The 20,458-nt window shown below is 36.0% G+C and overlaps 1 protein-coding gene across 4 annotated transcripts in view; it reads right to left on the bottom strand.

Annotated features, from left to right (window-relative positions):
* UBR1 (ubiquitin protein ligase E3 component n-recognin 1) overlaps nt 1–20,458 on the bottom strand; it is a 138,841-nt gene that overhangs the window by 96,824 nt on the left and 21,559 nt on the right. For 3 of the 4 annotated variants that reach the window (XR_014058989.1, XM_081507920.1, XM_081507922.1), the window contains exons 2-7: nt 19,792–20,048; nt 17,635–17,713; nt 7,354–7,464; nt 3,369–3,499; nt 1,247–1,385; nt 200–262 (exon numbers count right to left, since the gene is read on the bottom strand). Coding sequence is in view for 3 of the 4 variants with exons in the window: in XM_081507920.1 (XP_081364046.1) it covers nt 200–262; nt 1,247–1,385; nt 3,369–3,499; nt 7,354–7,464; nt 17,635–17,713; nt 19,792–20,048 (780 nt within the window). In the remaining variant the exon portion in view is untranslated. The remainder of the gene's footprint in view (nt 1–199; nt 263–1,246; nt 1,386–3,368; nt 3,500–7,353; nt 7,465–17,634; nt 17,714–19,791; nt 20,049–20,458) is intronic. The other variant, XM_081507921.1, reaches the window with a different exon arrangement.

Below are 20,458 nucleotides of genomic sequence, written 5' to 3' on the forward strand. Positions count from 1 at the left end.
TCAATTTTTTGTTTTAAAAGTTATCTGTTCTTCAAAAAAACAAATCATGTAACTGTTACATTTTCAAATCTCTGGGTCTAAATGCTCCAAACTTATGTTTACTTAGGATGTCAAACCACTTCAACAATGTAACTGTTTTACTTGGGCTCTTGTACATTCCTCTTAACATTTTCATTTTGACCCTAATTCAGAAAATTACCTTTATATCTTCCTTTGCTTCCTGGCAAGCAGCAAAAGCACCTGCTTTAACAGCCCGACGGCCCTAATTATAGACAAACATGAGAATTAAGTAGTAGATTGACAATCCCAATCAATAAGTAATATAAAACCCAAAGACCCAACAAGCTCTTAATTATTAATCATTTTTGACCACCATAAAGTCCTAAGATTGATAACACCTATAAGATAAACAGAAATGTTTAGCATTTGCTCCCTTCATGCAGCTTCAGAACTTTCAGTGCCACTAGTAGAGAATTTCTATACTTTAGGGACTCAGATTTCTTGCTTTACAAGAATATCATTATTTACTTATTGTAGTGTACTCTATTAGATAACAATAAATTAGGTTTAATAAACTACTATTATTAATATATGCCTTAGATACTTTTCATGAGTGAAACTGAAATTCTTTAACATGTGTTCCATAACACACATGTAGTCCCACTGGTGGGTCAGAGGTGTGGCCTAATGGATACTGACTTCTCAAGTCCTAGAATCACAATACCAGTAACTAGTGTCATGATGCTTCTTCCACCGACTTACACTCCTCTTGAGGGTAGGGATTAGGTTGATATTTCTTCTGCCTATCTGAAGAACACATTTTGCTTTGGATGGGTGTTAAATAAAAGCTGAGCCATGTTATCAACATCATTCTATAAATAGTTTTAATAAATAATGTTAAGCTATTCAACTTTTCAGGATTCATGTATTTAGTCATTTATTCAATAATTTACAGAAACAGAACTAAGGTTGAGCCGACATTCTTAACCACTCTTTGCCAAATATATTCAGTAACTTTCTATTTAGACTAAAAAAGGAAAATTATAGTCATCTAAAACTGTAATATACACACACAGAAAAACCAAGTTTCAACCAATTCACTTAGGCTATAAGGAATAAACGAAGAGCATGGTTGTACCTAACACACTACTGAAGCACTTGGCAATGGCTACAGAGCTACTTGGCAACATCCAATTTCCAGGAAGCTGATGAAGGCAGCGTAATAATTCAAATGAAACTCACGAACCTCTTTGTCTATGGCGGTGGTGTGCAACTGGGCCTCTGCAAGCTCACAGTCAAGAGCTCTTTGTAGACTGTATATGACATGGTCATATGAATGGTGTTCGTCATTGAAAAGGACACAGTAGTATCTATCATTTTTCTCCCTGTTTAAAACAAAAAGATACATGTTCAGACACTGCAACAAATAAGCAAAGGAAAACATGAAAAACAGGCTAAAATAAAAAATGCCATGTGATGAGTAGCACCATGTAGTTTCCTATGTACGAGAAAAGTGAAAGTGAAGTCGATCAGTCGTGTCCGACTCTTTGCGACCCCATGGATTGCAGCCTAAGAGGCTCCTCTGTCCATGGGATTTTCCAGGCAAGAATACTGGAGTGGATTGCCATTTCCTTCTCCAAAGTACCACTCTAATACTAGTATAGGAGATGATTTTAAATGGTACAGTGCCATAAAATTTTAAAACTCTGATAAAAGTATCAATTTTTTCATGTTTATCCCCGAATTTTTCTTACTTCCAGAAGTAAAATGTTATTCTCATTAAGTGGCAGTATGTCTTTAACACCATTCATAACTTGCTAATCTCCCACTTTGACAAAGGGGAGACAAAGCCTCAGGCTCAGAACTTTCAAGCAGGGAATGATAAATAGTCAAGATTTTACTAATATTTAGTTTTTATTTATTTTTGTTTCTACCTTCTATTTATTTTAAGTAATACTGGTTTTATAGTACATTTAAGTTTTTTTTTTTAAAGGTGTATAGATTTTAAGTGCCAGCACTACCATTTGACTGTGAAACCTCAGACAAATCACTTAAGCATTTAATCTTGCTGAGATGATGGTATCTTTCCCATCTCTAAGAGAGATGTATAATATCTACATTTGAGTGTTGAGGACCTTATAAAATATGTGAAAATGGTTGTTGTGGTTTATAGCTACACAAATGTCAGAAATTACTACCAGTTTTAAACAGTTTATAATGATCTTCCATTAAATAGTCAATTGATCCTCATAACTCTAAGAGGCAGCTTTTCTCAAGCCTCTTGTAGCTTAGGCAATAAGAGACTCAAAAAGACTTCTCTTTCGTCCCAAAGCCAATAAACAATGAGAATTAGAAATCAGATCTGTGAATCTGAAGTACAGTGCTGTCTACATACATGACCACATTCAAGCAACCCACCCTTTTTAGACAGGCAGACTGCTAGAATTATGCTTACCAACACAAAATTTCTTAAAAGCATTTAACTGACGCTATCAATGTATTTGAAATTGAAACTTTTTTGGATATAATTTTCTGATGACCTTTATTTTTCCAAGCAGTTTATGGTCCAGTAAAAGTCAAAATAATACATTTAATGTCTTTAAAAATTGAAATTCTTAAGTCTCTCTCCTAAAATAATACAAATAAATCCAGTAAACTCAAAAAACTGTATTTAGATTTGTGAAACTCCTAATATTACACAGGTAGAAAAATTCCCACAAGGCCCAAACTGTATTTCATATCAGGTCTGGAATTCTCTTTCGCCTTTTGTAAATTAAGAGCCAATATTGCTGTCACTAAAAGACCTAAGGTTGTTAGAAATTGCTGGGTTTTAGCTAAAAACAAAAACAAAAAAAACCTCTTAAATTCCTACATGTGAAATAATCTTAGATCCCAAAGCACAGGACAAAGGGATATCTCCTTATTCTGATCATCAAAATTTTTGATCAAGAAAAGTGCTAAAGATCTGGACTAAAGGGAAACACTGTTCCGAAGTCCCCACCTTAGTTCACAAACCTCTCAGGGAACCTGGAAGTTGGTCCAGGCCAGGATCAAACTGGGCAATTTACTTCCTTGCTGGGACGAATGGCTGCTAAGTCCTTGTAAATCATTTAGAACAACACCCCCAAAATGTTTTTTTCTTAAAACTCAGAAGCTCCTGATTAAGCCCTTCTTTTGCCTTAACTTCTGTATAATGTCTTAGCAGAGCATCTCACATAAATGGACACTTTGAAAAATTCTCTATATAAAATTTTCACAATGATAGTTAAGTTAAAGCAGTAGATAAAAACAAAAGACATTTTTCAAATACTCATTCTGCAATATAAATAACCATCGTGAAAATTTCCCCCTTTAAAAAAATCCCCCACCTTTTCTGGAGTTCAGGAGGCAGTTCTTTTTCTTCTTCCCATATAGTCATTTCTACAATGTATTTTATCACTGAAGGGAATATTTTCCTGGCTTGGGCAATTACCTCTTCATTCAATGGACAGCGTAAGTTCTGCAAGAAAGTACAGAAAAACATATTCTCAATGCTGTATACAAGTAAGTGGATGAGAATGATAATGTTATTAATTTATAAGAACAATATTAATGAGTTCATTTACACCATCCTCCAGGAATGAATTTAACTTCAGCCCAAGAGATTGCTGTTCACATTGTTTAGCTGAACTCCTTGTGGCCAAGTTGGTGTTACAGATGACAGAAAGGCAAGGAGGCAAAATCATGGATGCCTCCCTTATGATGCTCTTCCTTATGAATGTTTTTCTCTGCCTGAGTAAACTAATCATTTCAGAGAACAATGAGTTATAGGGTTTGGTTATTCCCTACAGTTTACAAAAACATTTCTCCTTTAATTTATTCCAACCGATCCTTACAGCCACTCTGTTAAGGCAGAAAATTTATGGCATTTAAAAGATAAAGATTCCATCTAAGGACTTCCTGGGTAGTCCAATGGTTAAGAATTTACCTGCCAACGCAGGGGACATGGGTTTGATCCCTAATATGGGAAGATTCCACATGCCTTGGGGCAACTAAACCCATGTGCCACAACTATGGAACCCCATGTGCTCTAGAGCCCACACACAGCAACAAGAGAAGCCACCACAATGAGAATCCAGTGCACTGTAACTAGAGAGTTGTCCCTGCTTGTCACAACTAGAGAACACCTGCTCGTAGCAACAAAGACTCAGCACAGCCAAAAATAAATAAATAAATATTTTAAAAAATATTTTTTAAAAAATATCCCATTCAAGGTCAAAGAGGCTCTAAACGGATATAAAAAGCAATACTAACATCGGAGTCTTTTGACTTCCATGGAAAAAAAAAATGTTTATTTCATTAAAGAATACCACTTCCTTAAGAGGTTTGTTAGCTAAAAAAAAAATGCATTTAATTGCTCTGCATCACAAACCATTAGTGAAATGCAAGTCAAAACCATAGTGAGATGCCTCTTCATACCTGCTAAGGTGACTATTATAAAAAAGGCAGATAACAAGTGTTGGCCAGGATGCGGAGAAACCTGAACCCTATACACTGCTGATGGAAATATAAGATGGTACAATTTGGAAAAGTCTGAGAGATGCTCAAAATGTTAGGTATAGTGACCTTATGATCCACCAGTTCCACTCTGAGATATCTACCCAAGAAAAATGAAAACATATATCCACACAAAAAACTTGCACACAAATGCTCATAGCAGCATTACTCATAATAGCCAAAAAGTGGAAACAACCTAGATTTCCATAGACTGATGAATGGATAACTAAAATGATGCATAATCCATAGAATGGAATATTATTTGGCAATAAAAATAAACTACATGCTAAAAAAGTACTAAAGTATATTCTTAAATGGGTGAATTTTTTAATATAGTATGCAAATCACAACTCAATAAGTTGTTTAAACAAAGCAGTAAGCAGGAAAACAAATATAGTAGCTCTTTAATAAGACAAACACACATACACACATAAAATCCAATAGAAATTCAGTAGAAGGCTTTAATATTCAATTTTTTAACCTACCTGCTATACACCATACTAATGAACTGTATTTTATTCTGTGGTGACCAAAACATTAATCTACACATTTACTCTTCTGCACCTATTCTTCCTCACTCCCCAATGCTTTATTATTTTCATTTCTACCATCTCTTCAATATGTCACCTTTTCTCTGGAGATTTTACTCAGAAGCTTTTGCTAGAAAGAGAGAAAAAGAGTGCCAAAGGTACTAAGAGCAACATTAATCCACTATGTTCCTATTTCTTATCTTCTTTAGCTTTAGAAATATTTCCTTTCAATTCTTAATCAAAGTAGTCTGAAATGAAAAGTTAGAAGAATCCACTTATTACTTCCATACTATATCAGAAGTTAAGTTCTTCAGAAGAGTTCTGGTAAGTAGAGAAGAAACCTCTAAATAAATCATTTATAGCTTAGAAAATAAGAAGGTCCATTAGAGGGAACAACAGGGTGATAATCAAAATCGATTTTTAAAAACCTTAATAATAAACCCAGAAATGTACTACAGAACTAGAAAGAAATTTCCCTTAAACATACTTTTAGAGATATTGCCAAATGCTGGACTATAGGCTGATTGGTATTGACCAGGGTAATTACACTTGGTAAATCCCTATTATGGCTGGCACAATGCCACACACCTGGCAGAGTATGGATTTCACATTCACCAAAGCAGAGACGAAACAAATGTGAAGCACAAAGGACTCTTGGGGGGCAATTGATTAGTCATATGCTAGCTGTAAGTATGCTCTCACATTCAGATCATGAATCTGTTCCTGAGTATCCAGATTTGCGGGCATAACAAGCCTGAATGATCTATTTTTTAATCTAATTATAAATCCAAAGAAACCCAAGAAGATCAGGTTAGTTCAGGACTAAATTCAGTGTTCTGTGGCCATATGACTCAGAAAAACCACAAACAGACTGGAATCCCATGAGGTAGGAAGAAGGAAGCTAGTTTTGTAAACTTGATGAGCACTCAGGTTGATTCAATATCTTGGCTACTGCAAATAATGCTGCATGGACATAAGGGTGCATGTATCTTTTCAAATTAAATAAATTTTGTACTTCTTTTTTCTTAATTTTATCTTGGATTGTTCATTACTAATGTATAAAATACAAGTAATTTTTGTATCTCATATCCTGCAATTGTGCTGAACTTGTTTATTAGTTCTAACAATGTTTTAATGGATTTCTTAGGATTTTCTGTATACAAAATCACGTCATCTGCAAATAGTTTGACTTCTTCCTTTCCAATTTACGTGCTTTCTATTTCTTTTTCTTGTCTAACTGCTCCAGCTGGAATGTCCATTACACTAATGAATGGATATTCACTGTGGCAAAGCAGAATATGCCTTACTCGATATCTTAGGGGGAAAGTATCCAAAAGTATCCTAAAACTGAGTTTTAGGTTCTTTTGACACAAATCCATCCTCACCAGCCTACCTCACCTATTCCCTAACTCATATCTGGAATCAGGTATTTTTACAAAACGCTCTGGTTTCTTTTAGTGGAAAATGGTACTTAAGAGATCAAAATATAGACCCTAGGGATATTCAATGTTATAAAGTTATCAGGAACAGTTTAAAGAATACAAAAACTATTTATTCCTTAAGTTTTAAAAAGGATTCTTCTGTGAAACCATTTGAGCATGGCATTTTTTAAGAAGTCCTTCCTTGTGACAACTTTTTAGATTTCTTCAATGGTTATTAACTGTTTAAGTTTTTTCTGTTTTTGAATAAATTCTGACTACACTGTTGGATAAAAGAATCTATTTTCAAATGTCTTTGCACAGAGTCATATAAATAGCCTTTTATAATCCTCCTGTATCTGTGGTTTTATGGTCATTTTCCCATTCTCTTTTTTAATTGTCTCTATCTGGGCTTACTCACAGTTTTTTTTTCTTGATTAGGAGGTATAGTGGATAATATGTTCATTGTTTTTTTTTTCTTTAAGAATAGCAATTACGGAATTTATGTGTCAGTTCTACTGTTTTGTAATTCATTATATCCTCCTATTTCATAATAACTACTTCCATTCACTCTTTTAGGATAATATATTGTATATTCTTACTTATCAAATTGACTGCTTAACAAACAAGTATTCTGAGTTCATCTTTCCAATGTAAATTCACTCTTTTAGAGAAATATGGAATCAAACCTTTATCAATTTATCAAACCTTTAAATCCTCTAGAATCAAATACAACTCCTTACATTTAACTATTAGAACATAAAATCATGATTCTCGATGGAATTCAGCTTAACCCATACAAATAACATTTATTTCTATTTAATTTCATCAAGCTTAAAATAGCAATTAAAAAATAGTAATATTCTTACCTCCTTTGCGGTACCTGCTCTTCCAGGTTCATGACTTATACAAAAAGGACCAGTTTTCCATGCTTCTGTGTCCCCACAGTCACAAAATCCTCCTCCAGTAGAAGTATGCATCTGACAAATGAAAAATGTGTCTTAATTTCAAAACATTTTACAAAGCAAAGAAGAATGATAAAGATAACTCAAATACTACATGTTTCCTGCTATTTCAACCTTAATTGCCTTTAATGTTATAGATATATATCAAAAAATATTTTGATAACAAAAAAATTCTCAATACTTACAACAAAAATGAATCTTCAAAATTGATCCATTTTTGAAACATACTCAGTTTTTAAATAGTTTTTAAAACAGATTGTCATGTGCAAAAAAAACCACAAAAAATCTAGATGATACCCAGAATGCTTGAGTAGATTTTATGATTAAACATATGATTTAAATCATTATGATGATACTAGCATAAGTACTTAAGAAATGTATATTTTCATCTATATTAATCAGAAAGAGAACAACTAAAAAAAATGGGAGAAGGGAAAGAGAAAGCATTACATTATCAACTACTAAGTAGGTAATAGGAAGAAAGCAAAGATACCATTAAAACTGGCAAACTAGATAATAAAAAGTTAAGTAAGGGAGTAAAAAGGAACTAAAGGCAGTATAAAAATTATTACAACAAATGTTGCTACTAGAACAAAGGTAACAAAAGAAATTAGAATATACAAATCAATTTTATATACTAAGGAATGCTAAACTCACCCATAATGACTAAAAATGTAGTTTCAAATCAAAGTAAAAGTATAAACAAACTTTAGTATAGGGAATGCCAAGGAAGCAAGGCATAAACTACAGAAGCATTAAAAACAATTCTGGCAAACATAACTACATATAAATTTAAATGTCACTAAGGCAAATGACAGCATAAATCAAGTTTAAAAGACAGAAAATAGATTCTATACACTTAATTTATGATCCAGCAATATCATTCGGAGGTTACCAAGAGAAATGAAAACAAATGCCCATACATAGACTTGTATTTGAATGTTCATGGTAGCTTTATTTAAAAGCTGGAAATAAGTCAAGTATTCATCAAGTGATGAACAGGTACTATATTGTGGCATTTCCACACAACGGCATACTCAGTTCAGTTCAGTTCAGTTGCTCAGTTGTGTCCGACTCTTTGCAACCCCATGAAAAGCTGCACGCCAGGCCTCCCTGTCCATCACCAACTCCTGGAGTTTACCGAAACCCATGTCCATCGCGTCGGTGATGCCATCCAACCATTGCATCCTCTGTCGTCCCCTTCTCCTCCTGCCCCCAATCCTTCCCAGCATCAGGGTCTTTTCCAATGAGTCAACTCTTCGCATGAGGTGGCCAAAGTATTGGAGTTTCAGCTTCAACATCAGTCCTTCCAATGAACAACCAGGATTGATCTCCTTTAGGATGGACTGGTTGGATCTCCTTGCAGTCCAAGGGACTCTCAAGAGTCTTCTCCAACACCACAGTTCAAAAGCATCAATTCTTCGGTGCTCAGCTTTCTTCACAGTCCAACTCTCACATCCATACATGACCACTGGAAAAACCATAGCCTTGACTAGACAGACCTTTGTTGGCAAAGTAATGCCTCTGCTTTTAAATGTGCTATCTAGGTTGGTCATAACCTTCCTACCAAGGAGTAAGTGTCTTTTAATTTCATGGCTGCAGTCACCATCTGTAGTGATTTTGGAGCCCCAAAACATAAAGTGTGACATTGTTTCCACTGTTTCCCCATCTATTTCCCATGAAGTGATGGGACCAGATGTCATGATCGTAATTTTATGAACGTTGAGCTTTAAGCAAACTTTTTCACTCTCCTCTTTCACTTTCATCACGAGGCTCTTTAGTTCTTCTTCGCTTTCTGCCATAAGGGTGGTGTTGCCTGCATACAATATTGATATTTCTCCCAGCAATCTTGATTCCAGCTTCTGCTTCTTCCAGCCCAGCGTTTCTCATGATGTACTCTGCATATAAGTTAAATAAGCAGGGTGACAATATACAGCCTTGACGTACTCCTGTTCCTATTTGGAACCAGTCTGTTGTTCCATGTCCAGTTCTAACTGTTGCTTCCTGACCTGCAAACAGGTTTCTCAAGAGACAGGTCAGATGGTCTGGTATTCCTATCTCTTTCAGAATTTTCCACCGTTTATTGTGATCCACACAGTCAAAGGCTTTGGTATAGTCAATAATGCAGAAATAGATGTTTTTCTGGAACTCTCTTGCTTTTTCGAGGACCCAGCAGATGTTGGCAATTTGATCTCTGGTTCCTCTGCTTTTTCTAAAACCAGCTTGAACATCTGGAAGTTCACGGGTCACGTATTGCTGAAGCATGGCTTGGAGAATTTTGAGCACTACTTTACTAGCATGTGAGATGAGTGCAATTGTGCTGTAGTTTGAGCATTCTTTGGCATTGCCTTTCTTTGGGATTGGAATGAAAACTGACCTTGTCCAGTCCTGTGGCCACTGCTGAGTTTTCCAGATTTGCTGGCATATTTAGTGCAGCACTTTCACAGCATCATGTTTCAGGATTTGAAATAGCTCAACTGGAATTCCATCACCGCCACTAGCTTTGTTCCTAGTGATGCTTTCTAAGGCCCACTTGACTTCCCATTCCAGGATGTCTGGCTTTAGGCGAGTGATCACACCATCGTGATTATCTGGGTCGTGAAGATCTTTTTCGTACAGTTCTTCTGTGTATTTTTGCCACCTCTTCTTAATATCTTCTGCTTCTGTTAGGTCCATACCATTTCTGTCCTTTATCAAGCCCATCTTTGCATGAAATGTTCCTTTGGTATCTCTAATTTTCTTGAAGAGATCTCTAGTCTTTCCCATTTTGTTGTTTTCCTCTATTTCTTTGCATTATCGCTGAGGAAGGTTTTCTTATCGCTCCTTGCTATTCTTTGGAACTCTGCATTCAGATGGGAATATCTTTCCTTTCTCCTTTGCTTTTTGCTTCTCTTCTTTTCCCAGCTATTTGTGAGGCCTCCTCAGACAACCATTTTGCTTTTTTGCATTTCTTTTCCATGGGGATGGTACTAGGCAATAAAAAGGAACAAATTGCTGATACATGAGAGGCACTCAAAGGCATTACACTAAGTGAAAATAAACAGACAGGAAACACTACACAGTATATGATTTCACTTATATGACATTCTGAAAAGCCAAAACTATAGGGACAGAAAACGGATCAGTGAATGCCAGGAGCTAGGGGTATGTGAGCAAGAGGACTGCTTGAAAAGGGCACTAGAGAACTTTTGGAAATGATATAAATGTTTTATATCTTGATTATTGTGGTGGTTTGTTGTTGTTCAGTCACTAAGTTGTGTCCAACTCTTTGTGACTCAATGGACTGCATGAACATGCCAGGCTTCCCTGTCCATCACTATCTCCCAGAGTTCACCCAAGTTGATGTCCATTGAATCAGTGATCCCCTCCAACCATCTCATCCTCTGTTGCCCCCTTCTTCTCCTGCCCTCAGAATTTCCCAGCATCAGGGTCTTTTCTAATGGGTCGGCTCTTTGCATCAGGTGGTCAAAGTACTGGAGCTTCAGCATCACTCCTTCCAACAAATATTCAGGGTTGGATTCTTTTAGGATTGGCTGGTTTGACCTTCCTGCTGTCCAAGGGACTCTCAAGAGTCTTCTCCAGCACCACAGTTCAAAAGCATCAATTCTTCAGTGCTCAGCCTTTACAGTCCAACTCTCACATCCGTACATGACTACTGGAAAAACCATAGCTTTCACTATATGGACTGGACCTTTGTCAGCAAAGTGATGTCTCTGCTTTTTAATACACTGTCTAGGTTTGTCATAGCTTTTCTTCCAAGGACTCAAGTGTCTTTAAATTTCATGGCTGCAGTCACAGTCCACAGTGACTTTGGAGCCCAAGAAAATAAAATCTGACACTGTTTCCACTTTTTTCCCATCTATTTGCCATGAAGTGATGGGACCAGATGCCATGATTCTTAGTTTTTTGAATGCTAAGCTTTAAGCCAGTTTTTTCACTCTTCTCTTTCACCCTCATCAAGAGGCTCTCTAGTTCCTTTTCCACTTTCTGCCATTTAGAGTGGTATCATCTGCATATCTGAGGTGACTGATATTTCTCCCAGCAATCTTGATTCCAGTTTGTGATTTATCCAGCCCGGCATTTCACATGATGTACTCTACATATATTAAACAAGCAGGGTGACAAGATACAGCCTTGACATAGTCCTTTCCCAATTCTGAACCAATCAATTGTTCCATGTCCAGTTCTAACTGTTGCTTCTTGAGCTGTATACAGGTTTCTCAGGAGGCAGTTAAGGTAGTCTGGTATTCCCATCTCTTTAAGAATTTTCCAGTTTGTTGTGATCCACACAGTCAAAGGTTTTAGTGTAGTCAATGAAGCAGATATTTTTCTGGAATTCCCTTGCTTTTTCTATGATCCAACAGATGTTGGCAATTGGATCTCTGCTTCCACTGCCTTTTCTAAATCTGGATTGTACATCTGTAAATTATAGGTTCATGTACAGTTGAACCCTAGATTGAAGGATTTTGAGCATTACCTTGCTAGCATGTGAAATGAGTCCAATTGTGCAGTAGTTTGAACATTCTTTGGCATTGGCCTTCTTTGGGATTGTGATGAAAACCGACCTTTTCCAGTCCTGTGGCCACTGCTGAGTTTTCCAAATTTGCTTACATACTGAGTGCTGTACTTTAACAGCATCGTAGGCTTTCCTGGTGGCTCAGATGGTAAAGAATCTGCCTGCAATGCAAGAGACCTGGTTTCGATCCCTGGATTGGGAAGATCCCCTGGAGAAGGGAATGGCTACCCACTCCAGTATTCTTTCCTGGAGAATTCCATGGACAGAGGAATCTGGTAGGCCACAATCCATGGGGTCACAAAGAGTCGAACACAACTGAGCAACTAACACTTTCACACTGTGGTGGTTACCAAAATGTATGTGTCTATGAAAACTCATGGAACTGTACACTTAGAAGGTAGATTTTATTGTATATCAATTATATCTTTAAAAACCTAACTTAAAAATGAAAAATTATTAAAGACAAGCATATTAAGATAATGTTTGTGAAGTATATAACATAGCAGTAAGAAAAAAGCAACAGAAAAATAAGTAAAGGACAGACACAGGCATTACACAGAAGAAATTAAACATACAATTAAAAAATGAAAAGATGTTCGTAATACTAGTAATAGAAGTGCAAATTAAAATAATGAGATAATTTGACTACTAACAGATTGGCAAAAAGTAAAAAGACTGATTAAATAAACTTGGGGACAGATACAGAGAAAGACAATTCTCATAGCCTTTTAATGGGACTGTAAATTGACATAGCAATTCAGAAAAAAATCTGGAAAAATCTATCCAAATCTATGCACACACTCTTCAAGCCAGAAAATATACCTCTGAGAATCTAGTCTCAAGCACTCTTGAATATATACATTGGTGTATAACAAAGGTATATGCATATGTTGCATTATTGGTTGATTACTGTAAAACTGGAAACAATGTAATTACGTAGAAAAGAGGGATGGGTTAAGTCTATAATGACATACTCCCACAAAGGAATACATGTAGCAATTAAGCAAGGCAAGAGTTATTATATGTAACAACACAGAACTATTTCCATGATACATTAAATTAAAAACAAGTTGCAGGGAATTCCCTGTTGGCCTAGTGGTTAGGATTCTGGGCTTTCACTGCACTGGCCTGGGTTCAATCCTTGATCAGGGAACTGAGATCCTACAAGCCGCGCAGTGTGGCCAAAAAAAAGTTGCAAAACAAAGTACATAGTAGGATCCCATTCATACACACACACACACACACACACACACACACATACCTCCTAAACATATAAATATATATGTTTATAAATACTTAAATAAAGATCTGTAGGGATGTGTACTAAATCGTGTTTAGTTTAACAAAGAAAGTATGATGGGACAGAAAGGCAACAATAATTTTTATTTGTATTCTTCTGTATTATTTGAATTTTGAAAGAGTAAGTTTTATTGCATTGCCTAAGTAAATAATTTTTTTAATGTTGTTGCATTTCGAAGACAATATATAAATTCTCATTACGTAGAACTGATCTTAAGATAGACCACTGATTGTTATTTCTAAAATTAAATCTTAGATATCAGCCCTGCTGATATCTAATACTTCCTATGATCTGTTCTTTTGATCCTAACACTTGATTTCAACAAATGTCTGTTGAAGGACTTCCATGGTGGTCCAGTGGTTAAGACTCTGAGCTTCCAGTGCAGGGGGTACAGGTTTGATTCATGGTCAGAGAACTAAGATCCCATATGCTGCATGGAGTGGCCAAAAAGGAAAAAAATAGTAATAATCTTTAATAGTGGGTGTTTTTGTTTATTATGAGGATAAAAATGCAGAGTTTACTGAAAAATTATTTTAAAGAATGTGCTTCAGTATATTCTCCTATTTTTCATATTTACATATTTGTATGTATGTAAGAATGTTTACGTGCTACTCTCTAAACAAATTTCAATTATAGAATAACACAGTGTTATTAGCTACAGTCATCATGTTAAATACCTTAGATTCTCAGACCTTATTTATCTTACTGTAGTTTTTAAATTAATTTATTTTTAGTCATGTTGGGTCTTTGTTGCTACACTGAGGCTTTCTATGTTGTAATAAGCGGGGACTACTCTCCAGTTGCGCAGCATGGGCTTTCTCATTGCAGTTGCTTCTATTGCTGCAGAGCACAGGCTCTAGGTGCACGGGCTTCAGTAGTTGCAGTACGTGGGCTCAGTAGTTGCAGTGTGTAGGCTTAGTTGCACCACAGCATGTGGAATCTTCCTGGACCAGGGATCAAAACCACATTACCTGTGTTGGCAGCCAGATTCTTACCTACTGTACTACCAGGGAAGTCCCTTTACTGTAGTTTTTATTTTTAAGGGATAAACTACTGAAAAGCTGGATATCACAAAGAAGGGGCACATTACACACAGTAGAACAAGCTCAAATTTTTATCTCTGTTATTTTCCAGTTCTCAAAAAGTTTTTGTTTGTTTTTATGCTTCTACTTCATTTTCAATTCTCATCTTAGATTCTGCAAGATCATAGCAAAAAGTCTTTGGTGTGGGATATCAATTTTACACAAAAGAGCTAGATCAAAAATTCAATTTGGGGTTCTTTGATATTAAATTAAAATTTATATGAACACATGAACACATTTTTGGGGGGCTTCCCTGGTGGCTCAGACGGTAAAGAGTCTGCCTGCAGTGCAGGAGACCAGGGCTCGATCTCTGGGTCGGGAAGATCCCCTGGAGAAGGAAATGGCAACCCACTCCAGTATTCTTGCCTGGAAAATCCCATGGATGGAGGAGCCTGGCAAGCTACAGTCCATGGGGTCACCAAGAGTCAGACACAACTGAGCAACTTTACTTTCTTTTTCCTTCAACTATTTTTGTGCCTGCAAGTCAGATACTATCAAGCAAATTGCCATGTCTGATCCACAATCCTTTTAAATTTTTAACTCAAAGACAAATACAAAAATTCAGTAAATTTTAACTTTCCAGATATTCTCAGAAAGAGTTATAAAACACAGTTGGATAATCTATTTACTCCAAATGAATTACCTATATGCATTGTGAGGTAGCAATGAAAGACTATGATCTTCTATGGTGATAACACTCTCAATGCAGAAGCCTTCCCTCTTCACATGAGAGTGTGAATAAGGGATGGAGAGTCACTTTTCATTATTTCATCAACTATTGGTGTTTTCACAGTATTTTAAATGCCTGATTTCAATTTTACAACAATACCAATATTTATCCTGAAAGGTAATCAGATGTTCCAAGTAGCAGAACTTCCAACACATTCTCTATGAATAATTTGCAGTTCTTTTTTTGTGGGGGCAGGGGAAGGTGTGGGGTGTGCTTCATGGCCTGCAGGATCTCAGGTCCTCAACCAGGAACTGAACCCAGGCCATGGCAGTGAAAGCGCTGAATCCTAACCAGCAGACCACCAGGGAACTTCCTAATTCAGTTCTGAATCATACTTCAGAAAAAAATTTGCAGCAGTGCAGGATTTATTCCTATTCCATTACAGGTAATACTGCATAGATCTCTACAGGAACTTTAAATTCTTCTGCTGTGAACTTTAAGATTGCCATGAAAGATGTACTTTGGGGAACACTGAGTACTCCATAAGGCAGCCATTAGCATGATTTGAAATGAATCTTCAACATGGTAGAGCAGGTCTGGACAGAGACCCCACACCATCTCTGTGAAACAGCCCCACTCCCTCCACAGTGCAGGGGATAGCAAAAGCTGTTCTGTGCTATTCTGTGCCCAGAGGTTTTTCTTGGTGCTTTCTTCACAGTATCAGATCTTGGGTCTGCATCCCCATTGTCATTCTTTTCTTCCCCTTCTCTGCAGCAAAACATATCCTTTCTTATTTCTTCTAATTTTTTTTTAATGGCTTCATTTTTTTCTTTTAGTATGTTTTATTTAAAAAGAATATACACAATATATATGTGAGTTACAAAGTAGAATAATGAAGTGAACACCACTGATCCAGCATCTAACCCAGGAAAATATTAATACTGTTGCCAAGTTCCCTGTGTGATCATCCATTTGACATGGAGGTTAATGTTACCTGAATTGTATTTATTAGTCATTCCCCTGCTTTACTTTAAAAATTTCACCACATCTAACAGGTATTTCAGAGAGATTCTATCAATTATTCCCCCACCAAAAGTCTTCTGTTCTTTCACACACTTTTGAAGGGTAATTTTTTTTAAAGCTTATAAACATAATTTTTTATTAGTTACACAATAGTCCATCCTTCTAATAACACAAAGATTCCTGAGTAAGCTGTACATGCACCTTCTATAAGAAGAGCTCTGCAAAAACCTAAAGATGATAAACTTAAGGATGCTTCACAAAAGATTGCTTTGTGCTGCAATGTAGACTGTAAGCTTTCAATACTGAAAGATAGCTTAGTGAAGAGGCTCCCAAGTTTAACAGACAAGTTTTACCAGTCAACAGAAAAAATCACAAGAGGAAAGAATGTGATGAGCTCTTCCACAGAGCTACATGTATGCAATTTAAAGACCTGCTTTTTAGCCTGAGATTATCCTACTTTCTTGGAATTAAATTTTCTTTTTCTTCATAAAACTATAGGAGATGGTAAGGATTTTTTGGTTGCTGTTCATGTGCTCTTTTTAAAGTTAAAATTGAACTTATTTAGCCAAATAAAAATTTGAAAACCCTATGTCTTACCCAAAGTCTTCTGAAATTGTACTGGCCCACAGAATCCCAAAGCTTGGCAACCTCACTAAGACCACAGTGTAATACTATTCTATACGTACCAGATTGGCTAAAATTTAAAAAGTTGGCAACACCAAATCTTGCAAGAATGTGGAACCATAGGAACTCCCATATACTGCTGAAGAACTTACAAACTGGTATAACCACTTTGGAAAACAGTCTGACCTTATCCACTATGACTTAAGATATACTCTAGAACTCAGCAATCTATTCCAGATATACACCCTGGACAAACTCCTGTACATGTGTACCAAAATACACAAATAAGAATGTTCACAGAAAAATTGTTTTAATACAGTAGTAGTCCAAAATTGGAAACAATCTACATATCCATATACAGTACAATGCATAAAGACAATGTGGGTTATCAAACACTATAAGGTAAATGGACAAAACATATATATATAAATATACACACACACACACACACATATATACATACACATAATGCTGAGTGAAAGCTATTCAACAAGAGAAAGGTACAGAATGATTCCATCTATATAGAATTCAAAAACAGATGGAACTATTCAATATGATTTGGGTGATAAGCTAAAAGGAAAATGAAAGAAACTGTTATCACAAAACATAGAAGAGAGGTTATATCATAAAGTGGGAGAGAAGGATGGTGATCCAGAAGGAGGCCCCTGAGAGCTGGCAACATCTCATTTCTTGACCTAAGGAGTGGTTAGAAAGGTGTTCACTTTATAGTTATTCTTTAAGTTGTTAATATGCTTTACATAATCTTTTGTATAAAAGTGATGTACTTAAAAAAAAAATTGTAAGGGGTGTCTCTTGAGGTAGCAGATGCTTCATCACATATGTTTAACCAGAGCTAAAGGTTCACATATCAGATGTGTTACAGCAGGAACTCAAGTACTCGTCAGGAATTTGGACTAGCTGGCCATCAGTCTCCTGCCAATCAAGAGATTTTATGCATCTATTTCCATACCTTGTAACGATGATTTTTATGAACACTATTCTGGAAGCAGTCCATACAGAGTACACACGTTGGATCAATTGCACAGTCCCTGAAAAAGATTAAAAATCAGGTGCCAAAATTTAGATGACTCCCATTGATGCTCAAAGTATAACAATGATATAATGTGAATCAATTTCCTATATGATACACAAACTGTTTATGAAAATACTTTAAAAATTGAACTCCAAATAATGTTGGCCTCTTTCTGGCCATATTTGAATGTATATGTTTGGATGTTTGGTTTTGTTTCCTAAATTATCCTCATTACTTTGAGCTTTCACCTGGTTTCAAACTATTAAATTACACTTCAAAATTAGTTTTCTGGTGCATGATTTGGCAGCATATACACCAAAATTAGTTTTCTGAAAAATTGATCAGTTTCTCTTCACTCTTGCATCGTCTTATCCTATTACAAATGTACTTTACAGGCACTGATTGTTCACTGGTAAATGAGGCTTGGTTAAAGACAAAATTCCTTAGAATACAAGCAACATAAGGGAAAGGATTTTAATTTATTTTGCATAATGATATGTCCCAAGCATGTAGAGCAGTGCCTGGCACATGATAAATATTCAATGAATATTTATTGATTAAATTAAATTCAATCTTTCTTAATCTCTTCCTTAACAAAAACTTTTAAAATGTAAAATTTTATTTAATACTTTCAGGGAAACATTGACAATAATATAAAAAAATGCAAAGTGCAAAATTAATTTTTAAAATATTTATTTAGAAAAGTTGAAGTGATGGAATTGGGCAATGTTAAAACTGAACTTTTAAACACTAATAAGTAAAGACTGACTAATAGCAGTCTCTAAAATATATATGATCTACTAACCTATTCACAGCAGGATTTCCAAACCTCAGCAGTACTGACATTTTAAACTGAATAATTATTTTCTGGGGATACAAGAGACTGTCCTGTGTACCATAGGATGGTTAAGCAGCAACCCGGCCTCTATCCACTAGATGTTAATACCATCCTCCTAGTTGTGACAATTAAAAATGCCTCCAGGATCCTTTTGGAGAAATGAGGTCTACAAATGTCTTCTACTATGCTTTAGTTGAAACTGACCAGGCTTCAGCTAAAAGTACTTAACAAGATAAATGAAACTGCTATATAGCAAAATGGTATACAAAATACAAAAGTTGAATTTTCCCTGAGAAAAGAAGAGAATAAAGAAATGTAGTATGCTCTAAACAACTGTTGTGTGTGCTTAGTCACTCAGTCGTGTCTGACTCTTTGTGGCCCCATAGACTGCTAGGCTCCCCTGTCCATGGGGATTCTCCAGGCAAGAATACTGGAATGGGTTGCCCTGCCATCTTCCAGGGGATCTTCCCAACCCAGGGATCAACCCCAGGTCTCCCACATTGCAGGTGGATTCTTTACCAGCTGAGCTACTATACACAAATCAGTCAAACCTAGAATTACAGTGAAGCAAAAAGCAATTCTCTGTATTTATAAAATCTAAAGATTCACATTCCTAACCTAAATAACCTCTAATAAAAGAAAAAAAAAAAAAACCCTAAAAGTGCGAGTAGGGAATAAAAAAGTTCTCTGTGTTATCATGCTGCTTAAGTCCTTTCACAAAAGGCAAAAAGCCTAAAGCTGTTTCCAGTTTCCCTATCACTGACCTCTTCTATCCAATTAAGTTACAAATGCTCCGACAGGTTCTTTGATGCCAAATGTCACTTGGTGGCAAAATAACAACCTGAAATGACAAGGGACTATAGACTTTATTTATACCATTTGCTGTGAATACTCATAGATTTCTTATAGAAATGTTGTGTTTGACTATAGGATCCTGCCCTAACTCTACTGGAGAAGTATTCAGAATTCTGAAATACATGTGGCACCAAGATAAGGGTGTATGGACTACATTACAAACAAGGCAAAAATCAATCACTTTTATACTTTGAGAGAATAAGAAGAAAAGTGAGAGAACTGTGTAAGTCATATATTCAAAAATAAGCTGTACTAGCAAAACAAACTTATAAATGCATAATAAAAGGAAGTTAATTAAGAATTAAATACAACTAGCAATACACTAAGATAGGTACATCATAAAATAGGCACAGAATATCAAGCTGTAATTACAACCAATCCTGTACATTTCTAAATCTTACCTACAAGAATATGTTGTCTCTCCACTTTTGAAAACCTTCCCACAAAGTTGAAATGCTCCACTGTGCTTCAGTTTCTCTAAGCAAATATCTGGATCTTCTCTAAATAAGTACCATTCCAGTGGAGTGAATATTAACCTCTGTATGTTCTCCTCCTGCTTTTCCAAATCTGGGTCCATTTCAGCAAAATAAATTTCAGGCACCACTTGTGCCAAATAGTTCAAGTAAGTAGTATAAAAATCAATCTGCTGATCCCACCACTGAAAAACAAAACAGAACAGAAATTAAACTTTGTTATAAGTTCCTTCTTAAAGATCTAGGAGCACAAGTAATGGCACAGGTAATGGCATAATTCTGTAGTTTCAGAGAAAGTGATTTACAGTATATTCTTATTTTACCCTTTACCAATACAAAAGGAACTGCTGGAGAAGACTCGTGAGAGTCCCCTGGATAGCAAGGAGATGAAACCAGTCAATCCTAAAGGAAATCAACCCTGAATATTCATTAGAAAGACTGATGCTGAGGCTCTGATACTTTGGCCACCTGATGTGAAGAGCCGACTCATTGGAAAAGACCTTGATGCTAGGAATGATTGAGGGCAGGAGAAGAAGCGGGCTACAGAGGATGAAATGGTTGGATGGCATCATCGATTCAATGGACATAAGTTTGC

This window comes from Giraffa tippelskirchi, chromosome 7 (genome assembly GCF_054371585.1).
Source record: "Giraffa tippelskirchi isolate mGirTip1 chromosome 7, T2T-mGirTip1v1.2.pri, whole genome shotgun sequence".
In the NCBI taxonomy this organism is placed as follows: domain Eukaryota; kingdom Metazoa; phylum Chordata; class Mammalia; order Artiodactyla; family Giraffidae; genus Giraffa; species Giraffa tippelskirchi.